This window comes from Motacilla alba, chromosome 5, assembly GCF_015832195.1.
Source record: "Motacilla alba alba isolate MOTALB_02 chromosome 5, Motacilla_alba_V1.0_pri, whole genome shotgun sequence".
NCBI lineage: Eukaryota > Metazoa > Chordata > Aves > Passeriformes > Motacillidae > Motacilla > Motacilla alba.
The window spans coordinates 8562024-8584794 of NC_052020.1; the positions used below are offsets into that span (position 1 = coordinate 8562024).

General features: G+C 59.1%; 4 protein-coding genes across 8 annotated transcripts; 2 read left to right on the top strand and 2 right to left on the bottom strand.

The window, feature by feature from the left end:
- Positions 1 to 1687: 1687 nt before the first annotated feature.
- On the top strand, positions 1688 to 6499 carry CD5 (CD5 molecule). The gene is made up of 10 exons (XM_038137319.1): positions 1688 to 1839; positions 2360 to 2398; positions 2661 to 2942; positions 3024 to 3086; positions 3205 to 3504; positions 4580 to 4867; positions 5038 to 5169; positions 5543 to 5596; positions 5905 to 6009; positions 6087 to 6499. The coding sequence occupies exons 1-10, from the start codon at positions 1776 to 1778 to the stop codon at positions 6170 to 6172; spliced, it is 1413 nt and encodes a 470-aa protein (XP_037993247.1). The 5' UTR covers positions 1688 to 1775; the 3' UTR covers positions 6173 to 6499.
- A 280-nt stretch (positions 6500 to 6779) lies between these two features.
- Positions 6780 to 10285, bottom strand: VPS37C (VPS37C subunit of ESCRT-I). 3 transcript variants are annotated; one of them, XM_038137324.1, is made up of 6 exons: positions 10222 to 10285; positions 9782 to 9911; positions 9104 to 9205; positions 8863 to 9034; positions 8550 to 8632; positions 6780 to 8300 (listed from the first exon to the last, which is right to left on the bottom strand). In XM_038137324.1, the coding sequence occupies exons 3-6, from the start codon at positions 9194 to 9196 to the stop codon at positions 7581 to 7583; spliced, it is 1068 nt and encodes a 355-aa protein (XP_037993252.1). In that variant the 5' UTR covers positions 9197 to 9205; positions 9782 to 9911; positions 10222 to 10285; the 3' UTR covers positions 6780 to 7580. The 3 variants fall into 3 exon arrangements, with proteins under 3 accessions (XP_037993252.1, XP_037993251.1, XP_037993253.1); XM_038137323.1 differs by having other exon boundaries at positions 9104 to 9208; XM_038137325.1 differs by lacking the exons at positions 9782 to 9911; positions 10222 to 10285 and adding an exon at positions 9666 to 9698.
- A 120-nt stretch (positions 10286 to 10405) lies between these two features.
- PGA5 (pepsinogen A5) lies at positions 10406 to 15947 on the top strand. The gene is made up of 10 exons (XM_038137321.1): positions 10406 to 11526; positions 13763 to 13919; positions 14013 to 14157; positions 14339 to 14456; positions 14569 to 14687; positions 14770 to 14969; positions 15090 to 15206; positions 15280 to 15418; positions 15493 to 15585; positions 15673 to 15947. Exons 2-10 carry the CDS (start codon positions 13864 to 13866, stop codon positions 15820 to 15822), a joined length of 1137 nt encoding a protein of 378 aa, XP_037993249.1. The 5' UTR covers positions 10406 to 11526; positions 13763 to 13863; the 3' UTR covers positions 15823 to 15947.
- Positions 15948 to 16229: 282 nt separating this feature from the next.
- VWCE (von Willebrand factor C and EGF domains) lies at positions 16230 to 22591 on the bottom strand. Of its 3 annotated transcripts, none has more exons than XM_038137301.1 (20): positions 21972 to 22591; positions 21402 to 21496; positions 21239 to 21254; positions 20846 to 20974; positions 20643 to 20759; positions 20460 to 20576; positions 19837 to 19965; positions 19430 to 19737; positions 19258 to 19351; positions 19086 to 19168; positions 18809 to 18896; positions 18615 to 18700; positions 18327 to 18444; positions 17927 to 18012; positions 17660 to 17756; positions 17509 to 17591; positions 17268 to 17358; positions 17092 to 17174; positions 16896 to 16986; positions 16230 to 16791 (listed from the first exon to the last, which is right to left on the bottom strand). In XM_038137301.1, exons 1-20 carry the CDS (start codon positions 22546 to 22548, stop codon positions 16361 to 16363), a joined length of 2919 nt encoding a protein of 972 aa, XP_037993229.1. In that variant the 5' UTR covers positions 22549 to 22591; the 3' UTR covers positions 16230 to 16360. The 3 variants fall into 3 exon arrangements, with proteins under 3 accessions (XP_037993229.1, XP_037993227.1, XP_037993230.1); XM_038137299.1 differs by having other exon boundaries at positions 21402 to 21538; XM_038137302.1 differs by having other exon boundaries at positions 21239 to 21328; positions 21972 to 22213.
- Between the last annotated feature and the right edge of the window lie 180 nt (positions 22592 to 22771).

The following is a 22771-nucleotide window of genomic DNA, read 5'->3' on the forward strand; positions in this document are numbered from 1 at the left end:
GGCTGGGAGGGAGGTGATGGTGCCGGGATCCCTGGGAATGTGGCATGGACAGGCCTGGAGGGATCGATGAATGGCGGGGGGTCCTGGAGGGGGATGCCCTGGAGGGGTCCCAAAATTGAGGGGGTAGGGATGTACTAGGTGGGATCCCAATGTGCCGAGGGGTAGCAGCGTCCTGAGGGTGCTGATTCCCGGGAGAGCACCAGTTCCCTGGGGATAACAAAGCCCTGGAAGGTACCAAAGCCCTGGGGGGCATCGATTCCATGGGGATACCAAAACCCTGGAGGGCACCAGTTCCCTGGGGATACCAAAACCCTGGAGGGCACCAGTTCCCTGGGGATACCAACAGCCTGGGGGCACCAGCTCCCTGGGGATACCAGTGGCCTTGGAGCGTGACAACCCAGCCGAGGTGTCACCTCCATCCCCACACAGCCACGTCAGTGCCAACCGTTCCTCCGAGCTGCTCCCGCCCGGAAAATCCCCCTTTTCCCCATCATTGTGATCCCAGCAGCGTGCCGACAGCCGACAAGCCCCTTCCCGCTCGCTCCAAAGGCAGCTCCTGCTTTTTAAAAGGCTCCTCACGGCAGGCAGCGTTGTCAGCACTTCCCAGCACCCCCCAAACTCCCCCCAGGAAGGGATTCCAATCATCCCGAGCTGCCACGGCATGCTCGGGATGCTGAGCTGACTCGCAGCGCCCGAGGCAAGGCGGATGCTCAATCCGAAGCCAAATCCTACCCCTGGGATCTCATGGCCTCCAGAGGCAGTCACGGCTCTGAGGGAAGGGCTGGACCCCAGGCACCCCAAATCCATGGGGGTCACACACCTCTGGATAACAGGATCTTTCCCAGAGGCACAGGGTTCTGGGATGTTTGAGGTGAATTCCAAATTTCCGGTTGATTTTGGGGGATTGCAGCTTGCAATCTCCACGAATCCTCCACCAAACCCTGTGGGAGGAGGCCTGGGAATTGCACCCCTTTTCCAGGGAATTTTCAAAGCCGAAGTGGGTGGGGGGGCAGCTCCAGGACCCCCATGTGGGATATTCCAATAGGGCCTGCTCCCATCAGGACGAGCAGAACCCCTGGGATAACTGGGATGGGAACAAGTGGTGGCTGCAGGAGCACCCAGCTGCTGAAATCCTACTCCAGGGCTGGGGACTGGAGCATCCACGGGTGCTGGAGCAGGATGGGATGGGAAGCTCCATCCATCTCTCCTTCCAGCAGGAATACCACGGAGTCAATGGAAAACAGCTGCCTCATTAGCATGCCTGACCTGGATTCAGAGCGTTTAATTAGGCCACAATCAATTAACGCCTCTGCCCTGGCCAGGTCCAGCACCGCCGGTGCCCCACGTGCCCTTGCAGGGGTGTAGGGTGTCCCTGGAATGCCAGAACCTGGGATGTGCCTGGATAAAATCTTCCCCCATCCCATTCCTGGGGCTAATCACAGGGTTTTAGGGGATCAGGATGGGCATCAGCTCCTCTGGGGGGCTCGGGGACCCCCAAATCTCCCTCAGCACTGGATGCATTCACTGCCTCCCTTTCCCAGAGCTGCAGAGACCCTGGGATTTGGCGGGGGCTGAGCCCCACATGTTTCTCGCCCCTTTCCTCTCGTGCTTGGCGGGACCCAGGGAGGCAACAGAGTCTTCAAACGGGCCCAGAGGTGACGTCAAAAAAACCACAGAGGGAGGAAAAACAGCCGGTTCCTGTCCGGGCCCCCTCCCTCGCCTGCTCCGGGCCGGGCAGCGGAGGCGGCGGAGCCCCCGGAGCCTCCCGTGCCCCCATGGCACCAGCGGAGCCCATGGCAACCCGGCTGCCCATCCTGTGCCTCCTGCTGGGAATGTGGGGTGAGTACCAGGCACCGCTCCGGTCTCGTGGCAGAGCTCCCCTGGTTTTCCTGCTCCAGGCGGGATCGGCGCCTTGAGCGAGCCACAGCCTGGGGCTTGGGGTGGGAAGCACCCTGGTGACCCCCCAAACCCCCACCCACCTCACTCTGGGGGTCCCAGGGTCCCAAGATTGAGCCAATGGTGCTGAAGGCGGCCAGGTATCCCCACATCCTCATTCCTGACAGCTCCTGCCCTTCCCTCCATCTTCATGGCACCATTCCCGAACATTCCACCCAGGAGCAGGGCTAATTAGCGGTAATTTGCAGGGCCCTGGTCTTTTCTCAGCCCTAAAAATCCCCCAGCAGACGGATGGGGAGTCAGCAAATCGCCTTTCTCCCCCAAAAATCCCAGTTTTTCCCACAAAACCCCCCTTTTCCTCAAAATAACCATCAACAGGCCGAGCAGCGGAGCCGCTCTCCCAAACTCGGGGTCCCCAGGGCGGGATGCGGGATTGACGCCCCATTTCCGCTCTTTCCTGCAGCCATCCCTGACCACGGAGGAGCCACCTGGATCCCTGGAGGTGAGAATGTGGGGAGCAGCCCTTCGGGAATGCCTCCACAGCTCCGTGAGCGTGGCGGGTGCTGGAGTTGCATCACCCGGAAGCGGCGTCGCGGGGTCCCAGCTCAGGCCCCCACATTCCCTCGATCCCCTCCACACTCCCATTCCTTGCGCTGCTTCCCAAGGCCCCCACCAGGGGCTTTTCCATCATTCCCAGGGTGAAAACCCGCTGGGAAGGGAAGGAAAGCCCCTAATGGTGGTGTTTTCCTGGTGTTTTCCCACAGAATCCATCCTGAGACTCACCAGAGGCGGCTGCCGCTGCACCGGGATACTGGAGGTGAACTGGGAAAGCCAGTGGAGGCCGATTTGCTGGGAGAGCGTGAACGTGGCTGACCTGGATTGGATCTGTCGGCGGCTGGAGTGTGGCCCCCTGACCTCTGAGCCCTTGGAGCTCATCATTCCCGGTGGGAAAGGGCCACAGAGTCACGCCTTGAGGTGCAGACACCCACTGGGATGCCGCTGGGAGCTGGAAAACTGCACGGAGCACGTCATTGTTGCCTGTGGAGGTGAGCCTGGACCCCCCAGCCCGGCCACCTCAATCCCTAGGGATCACCCATGCCCACGTGGCCCCTCTCTTCTCATTCCAGAGCCAGTGAAAACCACTCCCAAGCCCCCGCCGACACCCCCGGCCACCACCCCGGAGCCCACGGGTAAGCCCCTCATCCCAAGGAATCCTTAGCCTCAAATTTGGGAACTTCCCGCTAAATAACGGGAAAATTGCCATCCCAATCCATAACACTTCCTCGCCCATCACCAATCCCTCTGCAGGACCCCCCAGGCTGCGGCTGGTGGACGGGAATTTCAGCTGCTCTGGCTTCCTGGAGCTGCACAAGCAGGGGCTGTGGGGGGCCGTGGCGAGCATCCCGGACAACTGGACACATCTGGTCACCCTCATCTGCCAGGAATTGCGCTGTGGCACTGCCGGGAGCAGCCACGGCGAGCCGGATCCAGGGATCCACCTGCCGGTGCGGTGGGAGGCGGTGGATCCCTGTGGGAGCCGTTCCCTGCTGGACTGCTTCAACAGGACCGGCTCCCGGAGGAAAAAGCCTGCCTTCATCACCTGCTCAGGTGAGGATGGTCCTGGAGCATCCCTGATTTCCAGCTCTGGTGGGATAGCCCAGGGGGATTTTGGGGCCCAGAAGAGAGAACCAGCCCCATCCCAGCCTGCCCCCTGGGCCCCATCCACCCACTCCCGCTCTTCCTCTCCGGGGTGCGAAGGCAAAACAGGAAATCTCAGTTCCCGGCAGTGCCGAGCGCGGCAGTTCCGAGGAGGATGAGCCAGGGAGGGAGAGCGGCCATGGCAGCATCCCAGACTCCAGCTGGGGGTGGGGAATACTGGCAGGCACCAGGCTCTGGGCATCCTGCTGTGGGCACTCCCTGAGCAACTTCCACGCCTTGGGCATCTCCATGCTCCGATCACGTCCCTGCCTCGGGCATGTCCCTTCTTTTCCGTGACCCTCTTGCCTGCTACAGGCGTGTCCCTGCCAGAGCACCTTTCCCTTGCCATGAGCATCTCCCAGCCACAAGCTTCTCCCTGTCATTTTCCATCAGTGCTTCCCTGGAAATCAGCTCGGTGCCAGCTCCATGGCACTGAGAGCCAAGCCATGAAGCTTGGAGCAGGCTCCTTGTGGGTCCTGCCATCTGCCCCAGCTTGGAATCCCGTGGGATTTGGGGGTTTAATGGGCTGTGGCAGCTGGCAGAGCCGGTTTCCATGCTGCATTTCCCATGAGAAGAGTTCAAAGCCCCTCCATGCCTGGCTCTGGTTTGGTTCAGTCCCTGTGGCACGAGGGGAGATGCCGGGAGCATCCCTGTGCCAGGAGCTGGTGCTGGGAGGAGGAAGAGCGTGTGCCAGCGGTATCCCTGTGGATATCATCCCTGTCTGCCTGTGGGTCCAACTCCTCTCTCTCTCTGTGGTTCTGCCTCTTCTTCCCACATGTCTGACCCATCTCCATGGATCCGACTCCCTTTTCCTTGTGGCTCTGACCCCACGCCATGGATCTGACCCCTGTCTTCCCATGGGTCTGATCCCCCTGTACCCATGGATCTGCTCCCTCTCCTCGTGGATTACACCCCTCCCCACGGGTCTGTCCTCTCCCCGTGGATCCAACCCCTCTCCCTACGGATGTGCTCCTCTCTCCCGCAGATTCCCAGCCGCGGGCCCTGCGGAGGCTGGCAGCCGGCCCCAATCCGTGCGAAGGGGACATCCAGGTATTCCATGCGGGACAGTGGTGGGATCTGTGTGAATCCAGAGCAGCGCAGCGAGACAAGCGTGGCCGGCAGATCTGCCGGGAGCTGGGCTGCGGGAATCTCACTTCCAGCGTGGAAATCCGGGAGCCTCCCTCGACGGGAGTCACCTGTGGGCTTGAACCCCTGCACCTCTGCCAGCCCAAACTTGGGAATACCCGGAGCTGCTCCCGGACCAGAGTTGTGTGTAAGCCACGTGATCCGTGCTGGGAGCTGGAATTCCCACACCTATGGAACGGGCAGGGATGGGGGGACCAAATCCACGCAGGATTTGGGTTCCTGGTGGGGTAATGGATATTCACATCTCAGCACCAACCTCCAGCTGGACACATCCAGTGACATCCATGCTCTTTCCAGGCCAGGACTCAAAGCCGCTTCCCACTGGAACATCTGCTGGAACCGTTGTGAGCATCTGCCTGGCCCTGCTGCTTTTCCTCATCCTGTTCCTGATCTGCGGCCCTCCTGCCTATCGGAAGCTGATGAAGAGAAGTAGGGAACAACCTCGGGATCCTCATCCTTCTTTTCTTCCTTCTCCCGGTCCACCATCCCCACGTGCCGGCTCAGGGCTGGCAGCTCCATGGATGCTTCCCTAAACTCCTTGGGGCGGGATTTGGCTGCTCGGCCTGACAGATCCCCCTGTCCCATTATCCCCTTTGTCCCCAAGCCTGTCCCACATGGAGTGTAGGAGCGGGAAGAGGGATTAAGCTCCGAGCAGACACAAAAGAGCAGGTGGAGGATCCTGGGGGAGGGATTACTGGGAAGGGGGGGATTATTCGGGATGACATATGGGGCTGGCAGGGGGGAAGCAGCTGGAGGAAGGATCGGGAAGACCCTTGGAGACACAATTCCCCTTCTCTTTCAGTCTCCAAGAAGAAGCAGCGCCAGTGGATCGGCCCCACGGGACTCAACCAGACAGGTGAGGAGCAGCTCGCTGGGGAGCTGGGAATGGGATTTGGAGTTCCATTCTTTTGGAAAATCCTGTTTTGGATTCTCCAAATCCAAGGATTTTGGAGTTCCTTGGAATGGGTCTGGGGTCTGGGTGGGCTGTTCCCCCCTGGGTCCTGGCACAAGGGCCCTGGATCTGGCTTCCTTTTGGAATATAACTCACCCAGGAGATGCGGGCCTGGAGCAGGGACCAATTTTACCCAGCCCCTTCCCGGATGGGTTTGTTCCCTCCAAGCTGCTGTTCCAACCCCAAAATCCCAATCCCGCTCTCTTCTCCAGTGTCTTTCCACCGCTCCAGCACCGCTCCGAGGCCTCAGGGACAGGGAGGGGACAACGACTACGCACAGCCCCCCAAAAAGAGCTCCCAGCTCTCTGCTTACCCTGGTAAGTGCTGGAAGTGGCTCCTTCCCGTCCCTTTCCCATGGATGTGCATCCAGTGAGTGTATCCACGCTCTCCACAGCCCTGGAAGCAGCGTGCCGGCGTTCCAACCCTCCAGATAACTCCTCGGACAGCGACTACGACCTGCACTCTGCCCGCAGGGTGTGACTCCCTGCTTCCCAAAGCAGCTGATCCCACCTCTCGCCTCAGCTTTGGGGGCATCCCAGCATTCCAGCACCCTTCCAGGAGCACTTCCCAGCCTCCTCACGGGAGAAAAGGAGGTTTTTGGGGGTTTTTTTTAAGCTATTTATAGGAATTTAAGAGGTAGGGGGTGAAAGGAGCCCTTTGGAATAGTGGGATCACCAGCTTCTCCAAACCAGGATAAAGAGCTGGGATGCTGGATAAAGGATAGGGATGCAAGGGTGGGAATACTGAGAATGAGTCTGAGATATTTAATAACAAATACCTGTAATAAAATTGAGGTTTTGTACTAATTACAGCTCGTCCTCTTCCTTCCATTACCCCAGTGTGACTCCAAACCCCCAGTCAGGAGGGAAAAGTGGGACAGGGAAACTCCTTTTCCCCTGGTTTTTATCCCAGGGATAAATGCAAGAAACACAGGAATTGAAGCAGGCTTGAAGATGGTTCTGGGAGGGGGTGGAAGATTTCACTGAGGGGATCCAAAGGAAGTTGGATGCCAGGAAGGGATAGAGGGATCGATCCTTATCCGGATGTTCCGCAGTTTCCCAAAGTAAGCAGGGCCATGACTCCAGAGTGCAATTAATTCATCCAGTTTTATTACTCTAATTAATCCCAGGGATGGAATTGCTTCCATCAATCCCTCATCCTAGTCCATTAGTAACCGTTCCTTATAAATAACTTAAGGGGATACAGGCAGGATTTGAAGGATAAAGTGCTGAGTAAAGCAAATCCTGTTTCCATCGTTTGTCATTCCCTCCGTTTCCAAGTGTTTCCTGAGAAGGGAGATGTGAGGAGCCCGAAAAACCACACAGGAGGTCGGGAATACTGGAGGCTGCCCAGGCCCAAGTGGGAACCACTGACTCCCACCAACAGCCCTGGAATGGTTTGGGTGAAAAGGGATCTTAGGGATCAGCCACTTCCAATCCCTTTCCACTTGCTCCAAGCCCTGTCCAACCTGGCCTTGGACACTTCCAGGGATGGAGCTGCCACGACTTCCCTGGGAAATCCATTCCAGGGCCTCACCACCATCGCAGGGAAGAATTTCTTCCCAAAATCCCACCTAAACCCACGCTTTGACAGGGTGAGGCCATTCCCCATTATCCCATCACTCCAAGTCTTTGTCCAAGTCCTCGTCCAGTTCTTTTGGAGCCCCTCTAGGCACTGGAAGGTGCTCCAAGGTTTCCCTGGAGGTTTCTCCTCTCCAGATCTCTGCTGGTCTGGCTCTGCCTCTCGCTCCGACCTCCGGAGCCGTGACTTATCCCGCGCAATTCCTTTGCACCGACGGATCCAGGAGCAACACTCTGGAATCCCTCCTCTTCCTCAGTCCCCAGAAGAAAGGAGGAATCGGCACAGGATGCTCCCCAGAAGTCCTGGATTAGTATCCAGGCCAGGTAGGACGCTGAGGGTTCGGAGGCGGGGGGTATCCAAAGGGTGGGGGAGGCCCGGGATAGGGAGCCTGCGTTGGGATCGGGAAATTCGGGAGAGGGGGCTGAGTGGGGTACGGACACTGCGGTCTCCCTGCTCCAGGTGGGATGTAGGGAGAGTATCCCGGTCTGGCAGGGGGAGGAGAAGGATGAGGAGCAGGATAGGGCAAGGGCTGCGGTGGGCCCCGGGACGGAGACCAGGAAAAGCCTGCCGAGGTGGATTTAGGATACCCTGCCGCAGAGTCAGCGGCGGAAGCCGCCGGATATCCGGGAGCTGGAGCGAGTGGATAGGGAAAGGCGGACTGGGAGCTGGGCTGGGAGGAAGCCACGTGTCCCACGGCGCCTGGAGATCCCGGGAAAGGGGCGGGAGGAAGCGCTCCGTGGGCAGTGGGGCCGGGAGGAAGGGTCGGAGCCGGGCTGTAGGGCAGAGGGAAGGCCGGAGATCCCGACGGGAAGGGTTTTGGTGGATCCGTGGGAACGTGAGGAGGAGGAGGAGGAAGAGGAGGCTGAGAGTCCCTGGTGCGCTCCTGGGATCCCTCCGACTTCCTCACGATCTCCTGCAGCTTTTCCACTCGGACCCGGCGCAGGTGGGACAACTTCCTCATCCCGAAAAACTGCTCCAGGAATGTCTCCAGGGGCACCTCCCCCTCCAGGAATTTCTCGGCCATTTTCTGGAAGAGAGGAACAGCCTTGGGCTCATTCCTGCATCCCTCTGCTCCTCTTCCCTAAAATCCTGGTTTAGGTCTCTCCCAGCCACATCCCAAGGAGCAACAGCCACACACAAACAAGGATGGATCCAGTTCTTTGGAGAAAACCCAGCAGACTCCAAAGATGATCCATGATTTTAGGGACTGGGTTTAACTGCAAGTCTTTGAGGATGAATCACTGGAATTCCCAATGGATTTAAGGCCTAAGCTCACCTCAGATTCCTCTTCAATCTTCTGGCTTTCCACCTGGAGGAGATCCAGCAAAGTCTGAGGCTGCAGCGCCGCCGAGAATTTCTCTGGGAAAAACAAAGGGGGGAAAGAAAAACCAAGGAAAAATCACTGCCAGAGACCAGAAACCAGGGAAAAACCAGCACAGAGCCCACAGGAAAGGGCTTGGGAAGTGCTGATGGAAGGAGGGCAATCCAAGAGGGATAACATCCTCCATCTCTCCGGCTGCTGGGAAGAAAGAGGGATATCAGCTTTCCAGGAAGCAGAATCCCTCCTGGGCGAAGATGCCAGCGCTCACCCAGCTTCTCCTTCTGCTCCCTGCACCTCCCAGCCAGCTCCTGCAGCTCCTGGTATTTCTTGGAGAGGTCGCTGCGCCCCGTCTCCAGCGGCACCTGGAATTTCAGGTTCTGCTCGGCCAGGCTCCGGTTGGCAGCCAGGGCCATCTCCCTTTCCAGCTGCAGCTCCTGCACCTACGGAATTCGGGATGGTGAGCACAGCAAGGGGACAGGGACGCCCCGGAGCCACCTCCTGGCACAAACCTCCTGCGACTCCAAAGCCAAGCGCTCGATCTCCTGGGAATCCTCCTGCAGCTCCCGGAGCTCCTCCACTGTCCGGTTCCTCAGCGTATCCATCCTCCCAGACTGCTGGGATGTGGGAAAAGAGGCAAATCAATTCCCAAATCCAACTGGGAATAGGTTTCCAACTGGAATCCGGGGTGGTTAAAGCCCCCAGAGCAGCTGGGCTGGGTTCTGTTAGCTGAGCGGGAGAAACACCATTCCCACCAACTCCTGCTTGGGAAAAGGCTTTTCCCCCCTTTCCCAAGCCTATCTGGATGGAATTCTGCATGTCCCAGGGTGTTCCGTCAAGGAAAAATCCACCCACAGCCCCAGCTTGCAAATTCCAGCTGGATGTCTCCATCCCATCCCAGAATCCATCCCCATCCCACCACAGAAACCGGGATCTGACCATCTCCCACCATGCCCACAGGGCCGGGAAGGACCTCAGGGATCATCTAATTCCACCTTCCTGCCACGGAATTCAGTGAAATTAACAAAAAGATCGGGGAAATTGTGGGCCTCCTGCACCATATCCATGATTTACCCCAAGTATTCCCAGCTGTCTGACACGTTCAGCAAGCGTCCCGTGTGCGGCGGAAATTCCAAGAAGGGGATGGAATAACGCGGGAATGTCCTAAAAACCAAGGAAACGCAACACACCTGCGCCGTCCTATTCACTCCAAGCTCTTCCACCTCTCATCCACGTGCAGCATCCCAAGGATATCACACCGGGAATGCCGCAACAGCCGCGCTGAGGCTCAGGGTTGCCCAACCCACGATCCAGATGAACCTGTCCGGGGGGAAAAAAATGGGAATTAAATGGCGCGCTGCAGGTGCGGGGCAGAAACCACCTGATCTGGGTCTTTTATGGGGGGTATTAGCGAACTTTCATGGAGTTTAAGAGGGAGAAGCAGGAACGGTGGGAGTGGGAAAGCTTGGGGTGGCGTCTGGGAAGCATCTACAGGCGCTCAGGGAAGTGGACGCAAAGGGCTGCCCAGCTGCGGGGCTGTAGCGAACGCCGTGGCGGGAGCAGCGCCATTATCCTCGTTATCCCGCCGTTATTCCCGTTATTCCCATTCCCGGCCCTCCCCCGGACTCACCAAGGCGCCACCGCGACCCTCCGGGCGCCACCGCTTCCGGCTTCCGGGGTAAACCGGAAGTGGGCGGGGCCATCATGGGCGGGGCGGGAGGGGGTGCGGCCCCCCCCCTTCGGGCGTGAGGGGGGTGGTTCCTCCCAGCGCCGCCATGTTGGGGGGGGCGGGAGAGCGGATCAATTTAATGGCATTTTTTTAATCAATAATCGCTCTCTGGCTACCCGCGGGGCTCTCCCCGAGCTGTAGCTGCTCTAGGAATTATATCCTTCGTGTTTCCGGGGTGTAAGGGGCTCCTGGAGAGCTGGAGAGGGGTTGTGGAGAAGGGCGTGGAGCCATAGGGAAAGGGGGAAAGGCTTGGCATGGACGCCCGGGCGGGTTGAAGTTGGATATGGGGAATATATCCTTCCCTGTGAGGGTGGCAAAGCCAGAGACACGGAGAAGCTGCTGTTGCTCCATACCTGGAAGCGTCCGAGACCAGGTTGGAAGTGGTTTAGGAAGCACATACAGACCTTGGGAATATCCCCAAAAAAATTCATAAAATGTCGGGTTCTTCCAGCTGGATCAAAGCAAATTCCTCTGGAATACCTGGTTAGCTCCTCCTTGCATGACACAGGGATATTCCTGAGAAAGCTCCAGTCCCATCACCCTCTGCACAAGCCCAACTTTTCCAAAACGCGCTTGGAAAATGCTCCACTTTTCCACCTGTAACTCCACGTTCCCAAAACCCAAGGAAGGATGAGGCAGGGGAAGAGCGCCATGATTTCTGCTCCTTTGGAAGTCTGGGCAAGGTCACCCAGCTGTTCCAGAAGTGCTGGGATCTGGGAAAGGCACCTCTGACCCCATCACCTGAGAGCTGTTGTGGAACAACAAATGGCAGTCATGTGATCCCAAATAATTCTGGATAAATCAAGGACAATTTGTTCCCAGCGTGGCTGATAACCGGGTCAAACCCCCAGTGCCATGGGAAAGAAAATGGACTCGACTTGCCAAAGGGAAAAAAAACATTTTCCAGGCTTCTTTTGGAGCAGTTTCCACAGACCTGGAAAAGCTGGAAAATGTTTTAATTAACATTTTGTATTAAAACAGAAGGTTTGAGGAGAAGGGCAAATTGTGTTTGGATTTGCACGGAAAAAAATGGAAAAATACCCGTTTAAAAGTGTTATCCAGAAATAAATCTGGGATAAACAAGCGGTTTTGGAAGGATATTCCCATTAGCTGCTTATTAATATCCTTAATTTCCACAAAAGATGGTTCCACATGTTTTTTTCCCTTGGATGACACCTTAATCCCAGCCAAAATCACCCGCAGCAGGTAGGAAAAGGTGACCTGAGCACCCTGAGGTCTTGTTCTGCCAAATTCCATTCCCACAAGGATCAGCCAACATCCCTGGGCTTCCTTGATAAGTTAATTAAATATTTTTATTCCAATCCTGGAAATTTGACACCTCGGGAGCGTCAGATTTCCCTCCTTTCATCTGACAGCTCCGATAAAGCACCCGTGTGATAAAAAGCCTTTAGGGAAGGGACAAGAAAAACTGGGAACAGGGCCTGGAAAAGTTGACTTCATCAATCCATTTCCAAGAAAAGCTCTGTCTCCATAAGGGGAATTTTTTGGGAGGCTGCAGAGATAAAATTAAGGAAGTTTTGTCAGAACGAGTTTTGGTGTCCCGAAAGCCTGAAAAATCCCTGTTTGATCCAGAGGGTGATTCCCATGGAAGTTAAATTCATCCCAAGGAATGTTTCCACATCAAAGTGACATTAAAAATCTGAATTTTCCCGGTTAAAGCCCAAATTCTGGGAGGGTTTTGTTGCCTGGGAATCCTCACCCAGCCCCGGCTGCATCAACCGGGAGGGAAAGCTTCCAGATCCATCTTTCCAGCTGGGGGTTTTTGGGATCTCCGCATGCTGTGGTGCCCTCTGGTGCCAAGGAAAGCTGTGGCAGGGAGCCCATCCAGTGAGCTCCAAAGCACTGGGATGGATTATTCCAGGATCCAGCATCTCATGCCCTCCATTTCCCCGCCAAGGCTGGGAAAATCCAGGATTTCTCTCCCAGGAAGGCATTTCACGCCCTAAAAGGGGTTGTTTTTCCATCCTCCCAGATTTTATTCTGGATTTGATTAGTGCTAAATAGCAATTCCCGTTTTTCCCCCAGTCCTGAATTCCACAGCTTCTTCCCTCTGTGGATATCATCCATCCAAAAATCAATCCCTGTTGTATCCATTGTTCTGCTGGGATGGGATTTACCAGCAGCACAATAAGATTGTCCTAGAACTTCCCATAATTGGGCAAATGTGGGTTTTTTCCCATTGAGAAGATGGGAATCCTGATCCCCAAGGATGGCCGTTCTGGGAATTCAATGGATAAACAGCTCTGGGAAAACTTCATATTTTTGTTTTCTCTACTATTTTGGCAAAAAAAAAAAGGGAGGAAAACTTGGTAACTCCAAAATCTCCAGGGACACGTTCCAGGTTGGTTTCTCCAACCTGGCTTTGGACACTTCCAGGGACGGGGCAGCCACAGCTTCTCTGGGAAATCCATTCCAGGGCCTCACCAGCCTCACAGGCAAGAGGTTCTTCCCAGTATCCTGCTTTCCAGTTTGGAGCCGTTCCCCTTCTCCTGTCACTCCATTCCCACATCCAAAGTCCCTGAACTGGGGGAAAACTGGGACGAGCTGGGGGAAAGCCAAGCTCTGGATGCCTCTGGATGAAGGTCACAGGAGTGGGATTGGGCAACTTGGCTTCGGTCACGTCACCACGTGCTGGATCCATGGCTCCTGGAACGGTCACCTTGTCCTGGAGGCGATCAAAGGCTCCCTGAGGCTGGAGCTGGCATTCCTCCCTTGGAATCAGCCCCATCCCAGCTCAGAATGAGAGAAGAATCTGAGGGCATGACACTGGGTTGCACTGGGGGAGTGAAATGAAGAAGAACCTGGATGGGGAATGTTGGGAGGAAAGGGATGGAGCAGCGGATTATCCCTGAGGAAAAAAGAAAAGGAGGATGGGATGTGTTGTAGGGGGCTGGAAAGGAGAAAGCCTTGGCTGATTCCCAGAATGGAAAATCTGGACCTGGCAGCCAGAAAATCCTTCATGGAGCCTTGGCAAGAGGAGCAGGAGAAGGACCTGGAGAGACCTTGGAGCCTCTTCCGGCACTTTAAGGAGTTCCAGGAGAGCTGGAGAGGGACTTTGTAAAAGCACCTGGAGTGACAGGACAAGGGGGAATGGCTGCCTAGTAGCAGAGGACAGGCTTAGATGGGATATTGGGAAGAAATTCTTCCTTGCGAGGCTGGTGAGTCATTCCCGGGAATGGAATTCCCGTTGAAGCTGTGGCTGCCCCATTCCTGGAAGCGTCTGGCTCAAACCCTCCAGCAAGGAATTAGGGGGTTCAGGGTACAAACAACGCTGCATTCCCACCAGCTCCCACAGAATAACCAGGAGTGCTTCCCACCCATCCCAACACACCCGTGGCCTGAATCCCCCCAGGAATACAGGGATCCCCTGGCTTGACATTCCCACCCCCCTTCCTTAAGGACATTTTGATAACCATCCCAGGAGCAGTTTGCCTTTCTTATCGGGGCCTCCGGCCAAACACCGGAGCCAGGATATAAGGAGCGGGGCCGGGATCGGAGGCACATTTTCCGTGAGCTCCCACCATGAAGCTGCTCCTGCTCCTCGCCCTGGTGGGCTTGGCCCAGGGCCTCCAGACCAGGTGAGCCCCAGGGGGTCCCCAAAAACCGGGATGTGGGATGCGGGGTGATCCCAATGGCACATCCTAGTGATGCATCCCGGTCCCTGTCCACAGGGTGCCCCTGAAGAGGATGAAGTCGCTGCGGCAGAGGCTGCAGGAGCAGGGATTGCTGGAGAGTTACCTGGAGCAGCATCCCTACAACCTGGCTGCCAAGTATTTCCCGGGCATCGCCGTGGAGCCCCTGGAGAACTACATAGATGTGAGGGGCTGGGATTGGGAACTGGGATCAGGGAGCACAGGGGGACGCTGGCTCCTTCCACATCCCGTTGGCCTGTTATCCGTTCCACTAGCCTCTTCCCCATCCCTGTAACTTATTCTGTTAGCTCTTATCCTTCTCCTTTCCCCATCCCCTTAACCCCTTCCCAATCCCATTCCAACAGGATGAGTACTTTGGCACTATCTCCATTGGGACCCCACCTCAGGAATTCACCGTGGTCTTCGACACGGGCTCCTCCAACCTCTGGGTTCCCTCAGTCTTCTGCTCCAGCCCAGCCTGCAGTAGGTGTCTGGAATGAGTCTGGAATGTGTCCTCTGGGAGCCCTGCATGGCTCTGCCCAGTCTTTCCCAAGGGACAAATCCCAGGCAATCCCCATCCTTCCCACTCCCACAGGGAACCACAACCGCTTCAATCCCGCGGAATCCTCCACGTTCCTCAGCACCAATGACACCCTGTTCATCGCCTACGGCACGGGAAGCATGACCGGAGTCCTGGGATACGACACCGTCAATGTACAGCCGGTTGCTCCAGCCCCCTCATCCCACGGGATCCCGTGGGATCGTGCCCAGTCCACACCTGTCTCCTTTCTCCCAGGTTGCCGGCATCAACGTCCGCAACCAGATTTTTGGGCTGGCTGAGACAGAGCCAGGGGACTTCTTCTACTACACCCCCTTTGACGGCATCCTGGGATTGGCATTCCCAAGCATCGCCTCCTCCGGAGCCACCCCTGTCTTCGACAACATGATGATCGAGAACCTCGTGGACAGGCATCTTTTCTCTGTCTACCTGAGCAGGTAAATCCCAGCCAAAGCTGCTCAGGATTTCTCCCTTTGCCCTCACACTGGCCCCATTTCCCAATGGGAATGGAGGTGTTGGTGGGCTGGGAACCACCCCAGATGGATCTCCCTTTCCAGGGACAGCGAAGGTGGGAGCTTTGTCCTCTTCGGTGCCATTGATCCCTACTTCACCACCAAAGGCATCTCCTGGATCCCGCTGTCTGCTGAAACCTACTGGCAGATCAGCATGGAGAGGTATTCCTAGTTTTCCCTGCCCTCCAGCTGGTGTTTTGGGAAGTCCAGGCTCACTCTGCATCCCTCTTCCCAGGGTCTCCATCGGCGGGACTCCGGTGGCCTGTTCCTCGGGATGCCAGGCCATCGTGGATACAGGAACCACTCTGTTGGCCGTTCCTATCCGGGCCTTCCGGACCCTCATGAGGATTCTTGGTGCCAGCTCCAGTGGTGAGGTGAGGCCTCAGGATGCTCCCTAGGACATTTGATCCCAGCTGGAATGGCCACTAACCTGCCGTGTCTTCCCCAGATCAGCTGTGAGGCCAGCAACAACCTTCCCAGCCTCATCTTCCATATCAATGGCAAAGAATTCCCGGTGCCGCCCAGAGCCTACGTGTTAAGGGTGAGCATCCCACTGGGAATGGGTTTGTGGGGATAGAGGGAGGGATCCAACAGCTGGTGACCACGCCCTTCCATGTCCTTGGAGCAGAGTAACGGGTACTGCACCCTGGGATTGCAAGGCATGGATGTGCCCACGGAGGAGGGCGAGCTCTGGATCCTGGGGGATGTCTTTATCCGGGAGTATTACGTCATCTTCGACAGGGCCAACAACAAGGTGGGGCTGTCCCGGCTGCCCTGAGCCGGGATGGGAATCCCAGGTGTTCCCAACTCGGTGGCTGGCAGGGCTTGTCCCTTTCCCGGCACTCCTGCCACCACCGAGGACAATAAAGGTGTGGAGAAGCGCCCCTGTGCCGTGTCTCTCTGAGAAAGGCCAACACATCCCTGGGAATGTGGGGTGTCCCTGGTGCACCCGCCAAGGATGTCCCTGTGCCCCAAGGATGGGAGCCTGGATGTGGCTCTGCTCATCCCTGAGGAGCTCCCGGCCTGGGGGACCTGGGGCAGGACTTGTCCCTCCTGTCCCCAAACCCCGCGCAGGGTGAGGGGGCTGAACACCTCCAGCACTGCCCTCATCATCCTGGAAAGCCACTCATCCCAAAATTCCCAGAGGACAATCCCCAGGGCTCCATGTGCTGGTGGGCGCAGGGATGAGGGGACAGGGAATAAATACCAGAGTGACTTTATTGGTGGCAGGGGGACAGCTGCTCCCTCCCCAGGGCCAGGCCTGCTGGTCCTGCAGACCCCCTTTTTCCTCCTTTCCTTCATCCTCCTTCTCCTCCTCACGGCGTTCCAGGCACACCTGGCACCTGGAACCCGGGGCTGTCCGATGGCACCGCAGAGGGATCCTCGTTCCTGGGGGATCCCTGAACCTCAGGGCTGCCCGTGGGATCGGGGGGGGCTGTGGTCTCGCAGAGGGGGTCAGGGGGCACAGTGGGTGCCAAGGGGTATCCAGAGGGACTTGGAGTGGAGGGAGGGGGCATCCCAGCACCCCAAATTCCTGGAGAGGGGCCAAGGGGGGGTGTGGTGGGAAGCAGGAGCTGGGCCAGGCGGTAGCGGCGGTGTTGAGGGGTGCCAGGGGGTGAATCTTCAGGAACTGGGGACTGGGATGAGAATGGGGGTGAGGATGAGGACTGGGATGAGGACTGGGATGAGGACGGGGATGAGGACGGGGACAGGTCATTGCCCTGCAGCAGGAGCCGGATGTCTGTGGCTGACGGAGGGAGGGTTTTGGTCAGCATCCACCTCTTTCCCAGGACCCCCAGTCCGGAGGGGGCACATCCAAGTGCCTGGGGATGGATCCGGGGATCCCATTACCTGGGCAGGATGGGCAGCAGCCCACGGGCAGTGTGTGGGGCTCAGAGCAGGAGCTGGGGCACGGCCTCTCCTCACAGCTCACCTCTCCAAGCTGGAAAAACAGGGATCAGCCAGCCCAGCCCTTGCTGGGATCCTGTGACACTGGCACAGGCACCGTGGACACGGGCATCCCTTGGGAATGGGCGGGAGGTCTCACCTGGCAGGTGCAGCGGGTACAGGGCTGTCCCTCGGGAACGAAGCTCTGGCCGTTCTCCACCTTCCTGCCCTGGTAGTTGCAGTCTGCGGGGACCAAAGTCCAGAGGGGGTTTTGGGGGGCTCGGGGGACATTTTGGGGGGTTCAGGGGGATTTTGGGGACCCGCCCGAGCTCGTACCCTCACAGACGGGGCAGCACCGGCCCTCGGGGTGGAAGGGGTAGGAGCACACGATGGCACATTCCAGAGGCGAGCAGGCCACAGAGCCCAGCTGCGAGAGACGGGAGAGACCCCCGAGGGCCGGGCGTTAGGAGCCCCGGAGCGCCCCCGGAGCTTTTCCCTGCAACGGAGCCAAAAACCGGGCTTCAGCCCACGGGGCGGGAGCCGCAAATCCTCTGGGAATGCCCGGCCCAGCCCTCACCAGGCAGATGCAGCTCAGGCAGGGATCCAGCGCCGACGGGAAGGTCTCGTTGTTGGAAAAGATCCTCCCCATGTAGGTGCAGCCTGCGGGGAGAGGGGCTCAGGCGGTCCCCGGGCAGCTCAGAATCCCGGAATTCCGGGCGCGCCCTCACCTGCGGAGCAGTCGGGGCAGCACTGCCCGGGAATGCGGATGGGATAAGGACACGTCTCCACACAGTCCGTGCGCTGGCAGCTCACGGAGCCGTCTGCCTGCGGGCGGGAACACCCTGACAGACACCTCGGGATTCCCAAACCCGCCGGATTTGGGGGATTTGGGGCCTGACAGGCCACAGGCATCCTGAGGGCGGGAATGGAGCAGGAGCCGTGCGCTGGGGCAGGGATAGGGAAGAGGGAATGAAGCAGAGCAGGTTCTCATTCACCTGGCAGATGCATAACTCACAGGGATCGCCTGGAGACCAGATCTGTCCAACGGGAAACTCCACGCCGTTGTCATCCAGGAAGCAACCTGGGTAGGATCCCTGTTCCCAGCTGTCCTGTAAAACCTACCCTTCCTGTCCCCAGGGGTTCCCTATATTCCTTCCTATCATCAAGTATCCCCACATCCCACCCGTGTCCCCCACATCCCACCCTCGCTGTCTCCAGCTGTCCCCCCTCATCCCACCCTGCCCTTCCCCACATGTCCCAACATCCCACTCTCCTCACCCCCAAGTGTCCCCCACATCCTCCATCCCAGGTGCTCTTCCCATGCCATGCCATTCCCATTTCCCCCAGCTTTTCCCCCCCTGCCCGTTCCCAGCTGTGTCACTCATCCCGGCTCACCGGCAGGGGCTGGAGGGTCCCGGCAGGTGGAGCAGCACTGCCCGGGACCCAGCTGCCGCTGGTGCTGGGGACAATCCAGCACGGGGCAGGGAGTGAAGGAACATTCCACCTCTCCTCCCTGGGAACACGGGAAAGGGTCACCTGCTGTCCCTACCGTCAGCCCCGAGCAAAGCTGGGATGCCCCCAGCAGGTGCTGGGAAGCACTGGAGTATCCCATGGGGGGAATCCTCATCCCTGGGGACCTCCCAGCTTTGGGTACCCTCATCCCTGGGGACATCCAGGACCCACCTGGCAGACACAGGTGGTGCAGTCGTCCCCATCCAGGCTGAACCGGGCTCCGTGTGCGTACGTGCGTCCCCGGAAATTGCACTTTTCTGGGAAAAGGGGAAGGAGTGGTGCTGGAGAGCCAAGCACGGCTCTTCCCTAACCCCCAGCCCAGCCCGGGGGTACTCGTGCCCCCAGACTGGGGGTCCTGGGATCACCTGGATTGCAGGAGCAGCAGTCAGACGGAGAGGAGCTGGGGCAGGATCCTGGGGGACATTCCGGGGAGAGGCAGGAGATATTCCCGGCCTGTGGAGGGGAACGTGGGGCTGGGAAAGAGGACCCTGATTCCCCATGGAAGGATGAGGGGAGGGTGTCATCAGCTCCATGGCTGATGGATGAGCCAGGATGCAGGATGAGGGTCCCCAGGGATAAGGGTCTCCAGTGCTGGGAGGTTCCATGGATGTGGGGGGATTCTCCTATCCCAATCCAGCTCACCAAGCAGACGCAGACGGTGCAATTCCCGTCGGATGGGGAGAAGACATCGCCCTCGGCCCTGGCCACCCCCTCGTGCAGGCACCCTGCAAGCCATGGGGGGTCAGAGGCATCCCCCTGGGAATTCAAGGGGGGCCATCTTGGGAATTGGGGGGATCAAAGGGTCGGGACTCACCCGTGCAGGTGGGGCAGCAACCCCCAGCCGGAGCGGGAAGCGGGTGGGAGCAGGGAACAGAGCAGCTCACGGTGTCACAGAGGACACGACCCCCCTGCCAGGACACGTGGTGGCTAATCCCAGGTCGGGATGGTGCCATGGGAAGGGTGGGATGGGAGGATGGGATGCTCACCTGGCAGGTGCAGCTCTGACAGCCCGGCTCTGTCCAGCGACTGCCAGGCTCCCGAGAGATTCCCCAGTGCCAGCAATGATGGGATGGTGGGATGGAGGTGCCGGGGGCTCCCATGGCACGTGGGGATGGCTCAGGGGACAGGGATGGGGAGGAAGGAGGAAGTTGGGTACCAGGAGCTGCCACAGGGAGGTGGGGAGAGGGGGAGCCCCTCGGGAGCAGGTGGGAGCCAGGAGGGAGCAGGACAAGGGTAGGTGGATGCTGCAGGGATTGCAGGATAGGTGACGGGGCCAGGATAGATTTGGGGTACCCTAGGAAGGAAATCAGGAAGGCAGAGACATCACTTGGGGCTGGCAGGGAGATGGGAGCATCCCACTCTGCTCCTCTAGCCAGGAGAAGGACGTGGATACCTTCGCAGGACACCCTGTCTGCGCTGAGCCGGTATCCGGGGCGGCAGGAGCAGCGGAAGCTGCCGGGAATGTTGTGGCAGCTGTGCTGGCAGGAGCGGCGCGTGCCAGGCCGCCGGCACTCGTCCACATCTGCAGGATAAGGGAATGTGGCAGGAGGTGCTGCACCCTGGGATGTAGCCCAGGAAACAGCCCGGAGTACCAGGATGGGGCCTCAGCATGGCCCACGCAGGGATGAGGATGAGGTGGCAGCACTGTGGTCATGGGCTGAGGGACACCTCCATCCCTTGGGATTTGTGGCATGATGAGGGAAGAGGGTCTGGCAGGGTGGCAGGGATGAGGATGAGGTGGCAGCACTGTGGTCATGGGCTGAGGGACACCTCCATCCCTTGGGATTTGTGGCATGATGAGGGAAGGGGGTCTGGCAGAGTGCCCAGAGGCTCATGGCCACCTGCATCCCTTGGGATTCATGGCATGGAAAGGGATAAAGGTTAAGCATCCATGCAGAGGCTCACTGACCAAGATTCACAGCATGGAGAGGGAAGGGGGTGTGACACACTGTTCAGGGTCTCAGGGCCACCTGCATCCCCCAGGAGTGATGGGAAGAGCCCCATCCCGGTGCTCACCCACGCAGGAATGCCGATTCCCGTGGAGGTGGTATCCGGGCCGGCAGGAGCAGCGGTAGCTGCCCACGCTGTTCTCGCAGCGGTGCTGGCACGGCGTGGCCTGGCATTCATCCGTGTCTGGGGGTTGGGATGAGGGTCAGGATCCCTCGGGAGCCCCAGCCGCTCCCCTGGGACCCCACGCACCCCGGCAGCTGCGGCGGTCAGCGGAGAGCTCCCGGCCAGCTCCGCACTCGCAGGCGAAGCCTCCCTCCGTGTTCACGCACGTCCCCTCGCAGGCCGCGCTCTGGCACTCATCGATGTCTAGGGGGACACAGGGAACCCTCAGATTTGGGGTGTGGGCACCACGGGGATGCCCACTCCCATCAGGACACACCACTCCCGCTCACCGGTGCAGCGGACGCCGTTGGCCGTCTCGGCCATGGAGAAGCCAACGGGACACACGCGGGCGACCTCCTGGCAGCCGCCGTGGTTACAGGACAGGTCGCAGCCGTACTCTCCGCAAGTCCCCGGCGGCTCTGGAACACGGGCGTGGCGTCCACGGGGTACCCATGCCACCCCGGGACCACCCGCTCCCCATCCCACTCCATGGATCCCCCAGGGATGGGGACAGTGCCAGGGAGGAGTGACAAGGAGCCGCGGTCACCTCCATCTGCTGGGATTTGTGGCATGGAGAGGGAAAAGGGTTGGGCATGGAGCCCAGGGGCTCGTGGCCATCTCCATCCATTTGGATTCACGGTGTGGAGAGGGAAGGGCGTCCGGCATAGCCACTTCCTCAGTACCTGGGCAGGTGATTCCCTGCTCTCCATCCGGGCACATGCAAAGGTTGGGAGCGATGCAGGAACCACCACCGCAGCCGAAGGAGCAGAGCGCTGCGGGAATGGGAACAGGAGCTCTGGGAATGGGAACAGCACCCCCGCAAGCCCCCCAGACCCCCGTACTCACGCAGGGTGCACTTCCCGCTGCCCGGAGACAGCATCCAGCCAGGACAACATCCGCTGCCGGAGCCCGGGAAGCAGACGTGGGGCCCCACGCGGCGCCTGTGGGACACCAGAGCCTGAGGCCACCCTGTCCTGAGCCCCCTGCATGGAGCAAAGGTCCCAGGAATGTGAGGACAGGAGGACAACCGCAGCGGTCAGGATGTGCCCGTGGACCAAGCAGAGCATGGCACGGATCAGAGGGAGGTAGGATAAGGTGGGACAGAGAAGGGACAACCACTTCCCAGCCATCCTGTACATCCCAGCACGTGGTGATGGGAGAAGCGCCCCCCCCGGCTGGACAGGGATACGGGGAGCAAGACAGGGATGAGGGGAGAAGCACAGCGATGCGGGGAGCAGTGTCATGCTCCCCTGGAGCCGGGAAGAGGGAGGGAATTGTGGGGTGCCAGCTCCTCCGGCTGGGACCCCTCCGGCCGAGCTCTCCTGCAGCGGGAGGCAGGGATAGCCGGAGCCCGGCAGGCTGCCCGTCCCAGGTGTAGCTGGAAGAGGGAGAAGGAAAAGGGGGGAATCCAGCTACCTCTCCACGGCAAAGCTGGCCGGCTTCTTCCTCGCGGGATACACCCTGCCCTGGCCGCTGGAGAGGAACAGGGACACACAGGCAGCCTGGAAGAGCAGCTCCACCAACATGACAGGCGGCTCCAGCACGTCCCGGCGCCCGCCTTCCCGCCTGCCTTCCCGCTGGCCCTTGGCCCTGCTCCTCCTCCTCCCGCCGAGCCGGGAACAATGCGGGATTGGAGGGGGGCGAGAGCGGGGGGGGTCACCAGCGGCACCCACCCACCCCCCCCAAACCCACACGGGGGGCCGGGGGTCACCCCAAGGTTGTCCCGTTCATCCGGGGCGAGCGGTGGCATCCCGGCCATTCCTGCCCCGGCTGCACGTCGGGGAACGGGGTCCCCCCCTAGGTTTGGGAAGCAGCGGGAAAGGCGTCCCCCCTTCTCTCCTTTCCCACATCTGGCAAAGATCCGGCATGGCCTCTCCCCACCCCTCCTCCTCCTCCTGCTTCTCCTGGAGGCGCTGGGCCGCCTTCCCAGCCCTGCACGGGGACCCACGCGGCGGAGAAAGGGGCCAAGCGGAGCCGGGATGGTGGGATGCATCCAGGGGGGAGAGGGATGCTGTGGGACACCCCGATCTGGTGACCCCCAGATTCCCCCCGGCCCCGTGCCCCCACCCCAGGGCAGGGAATGAAGCAAAGGTTGGAGGCAGGTAAATGATTGATCCCATGGAGCAAAAGGCACTGCTGCCTCCAAAATTCCCAATCCAGCATGGAAGCATGGATTTCTCCCCACAAAATCCTGCCAAAGGGTTGGGATCACCCAG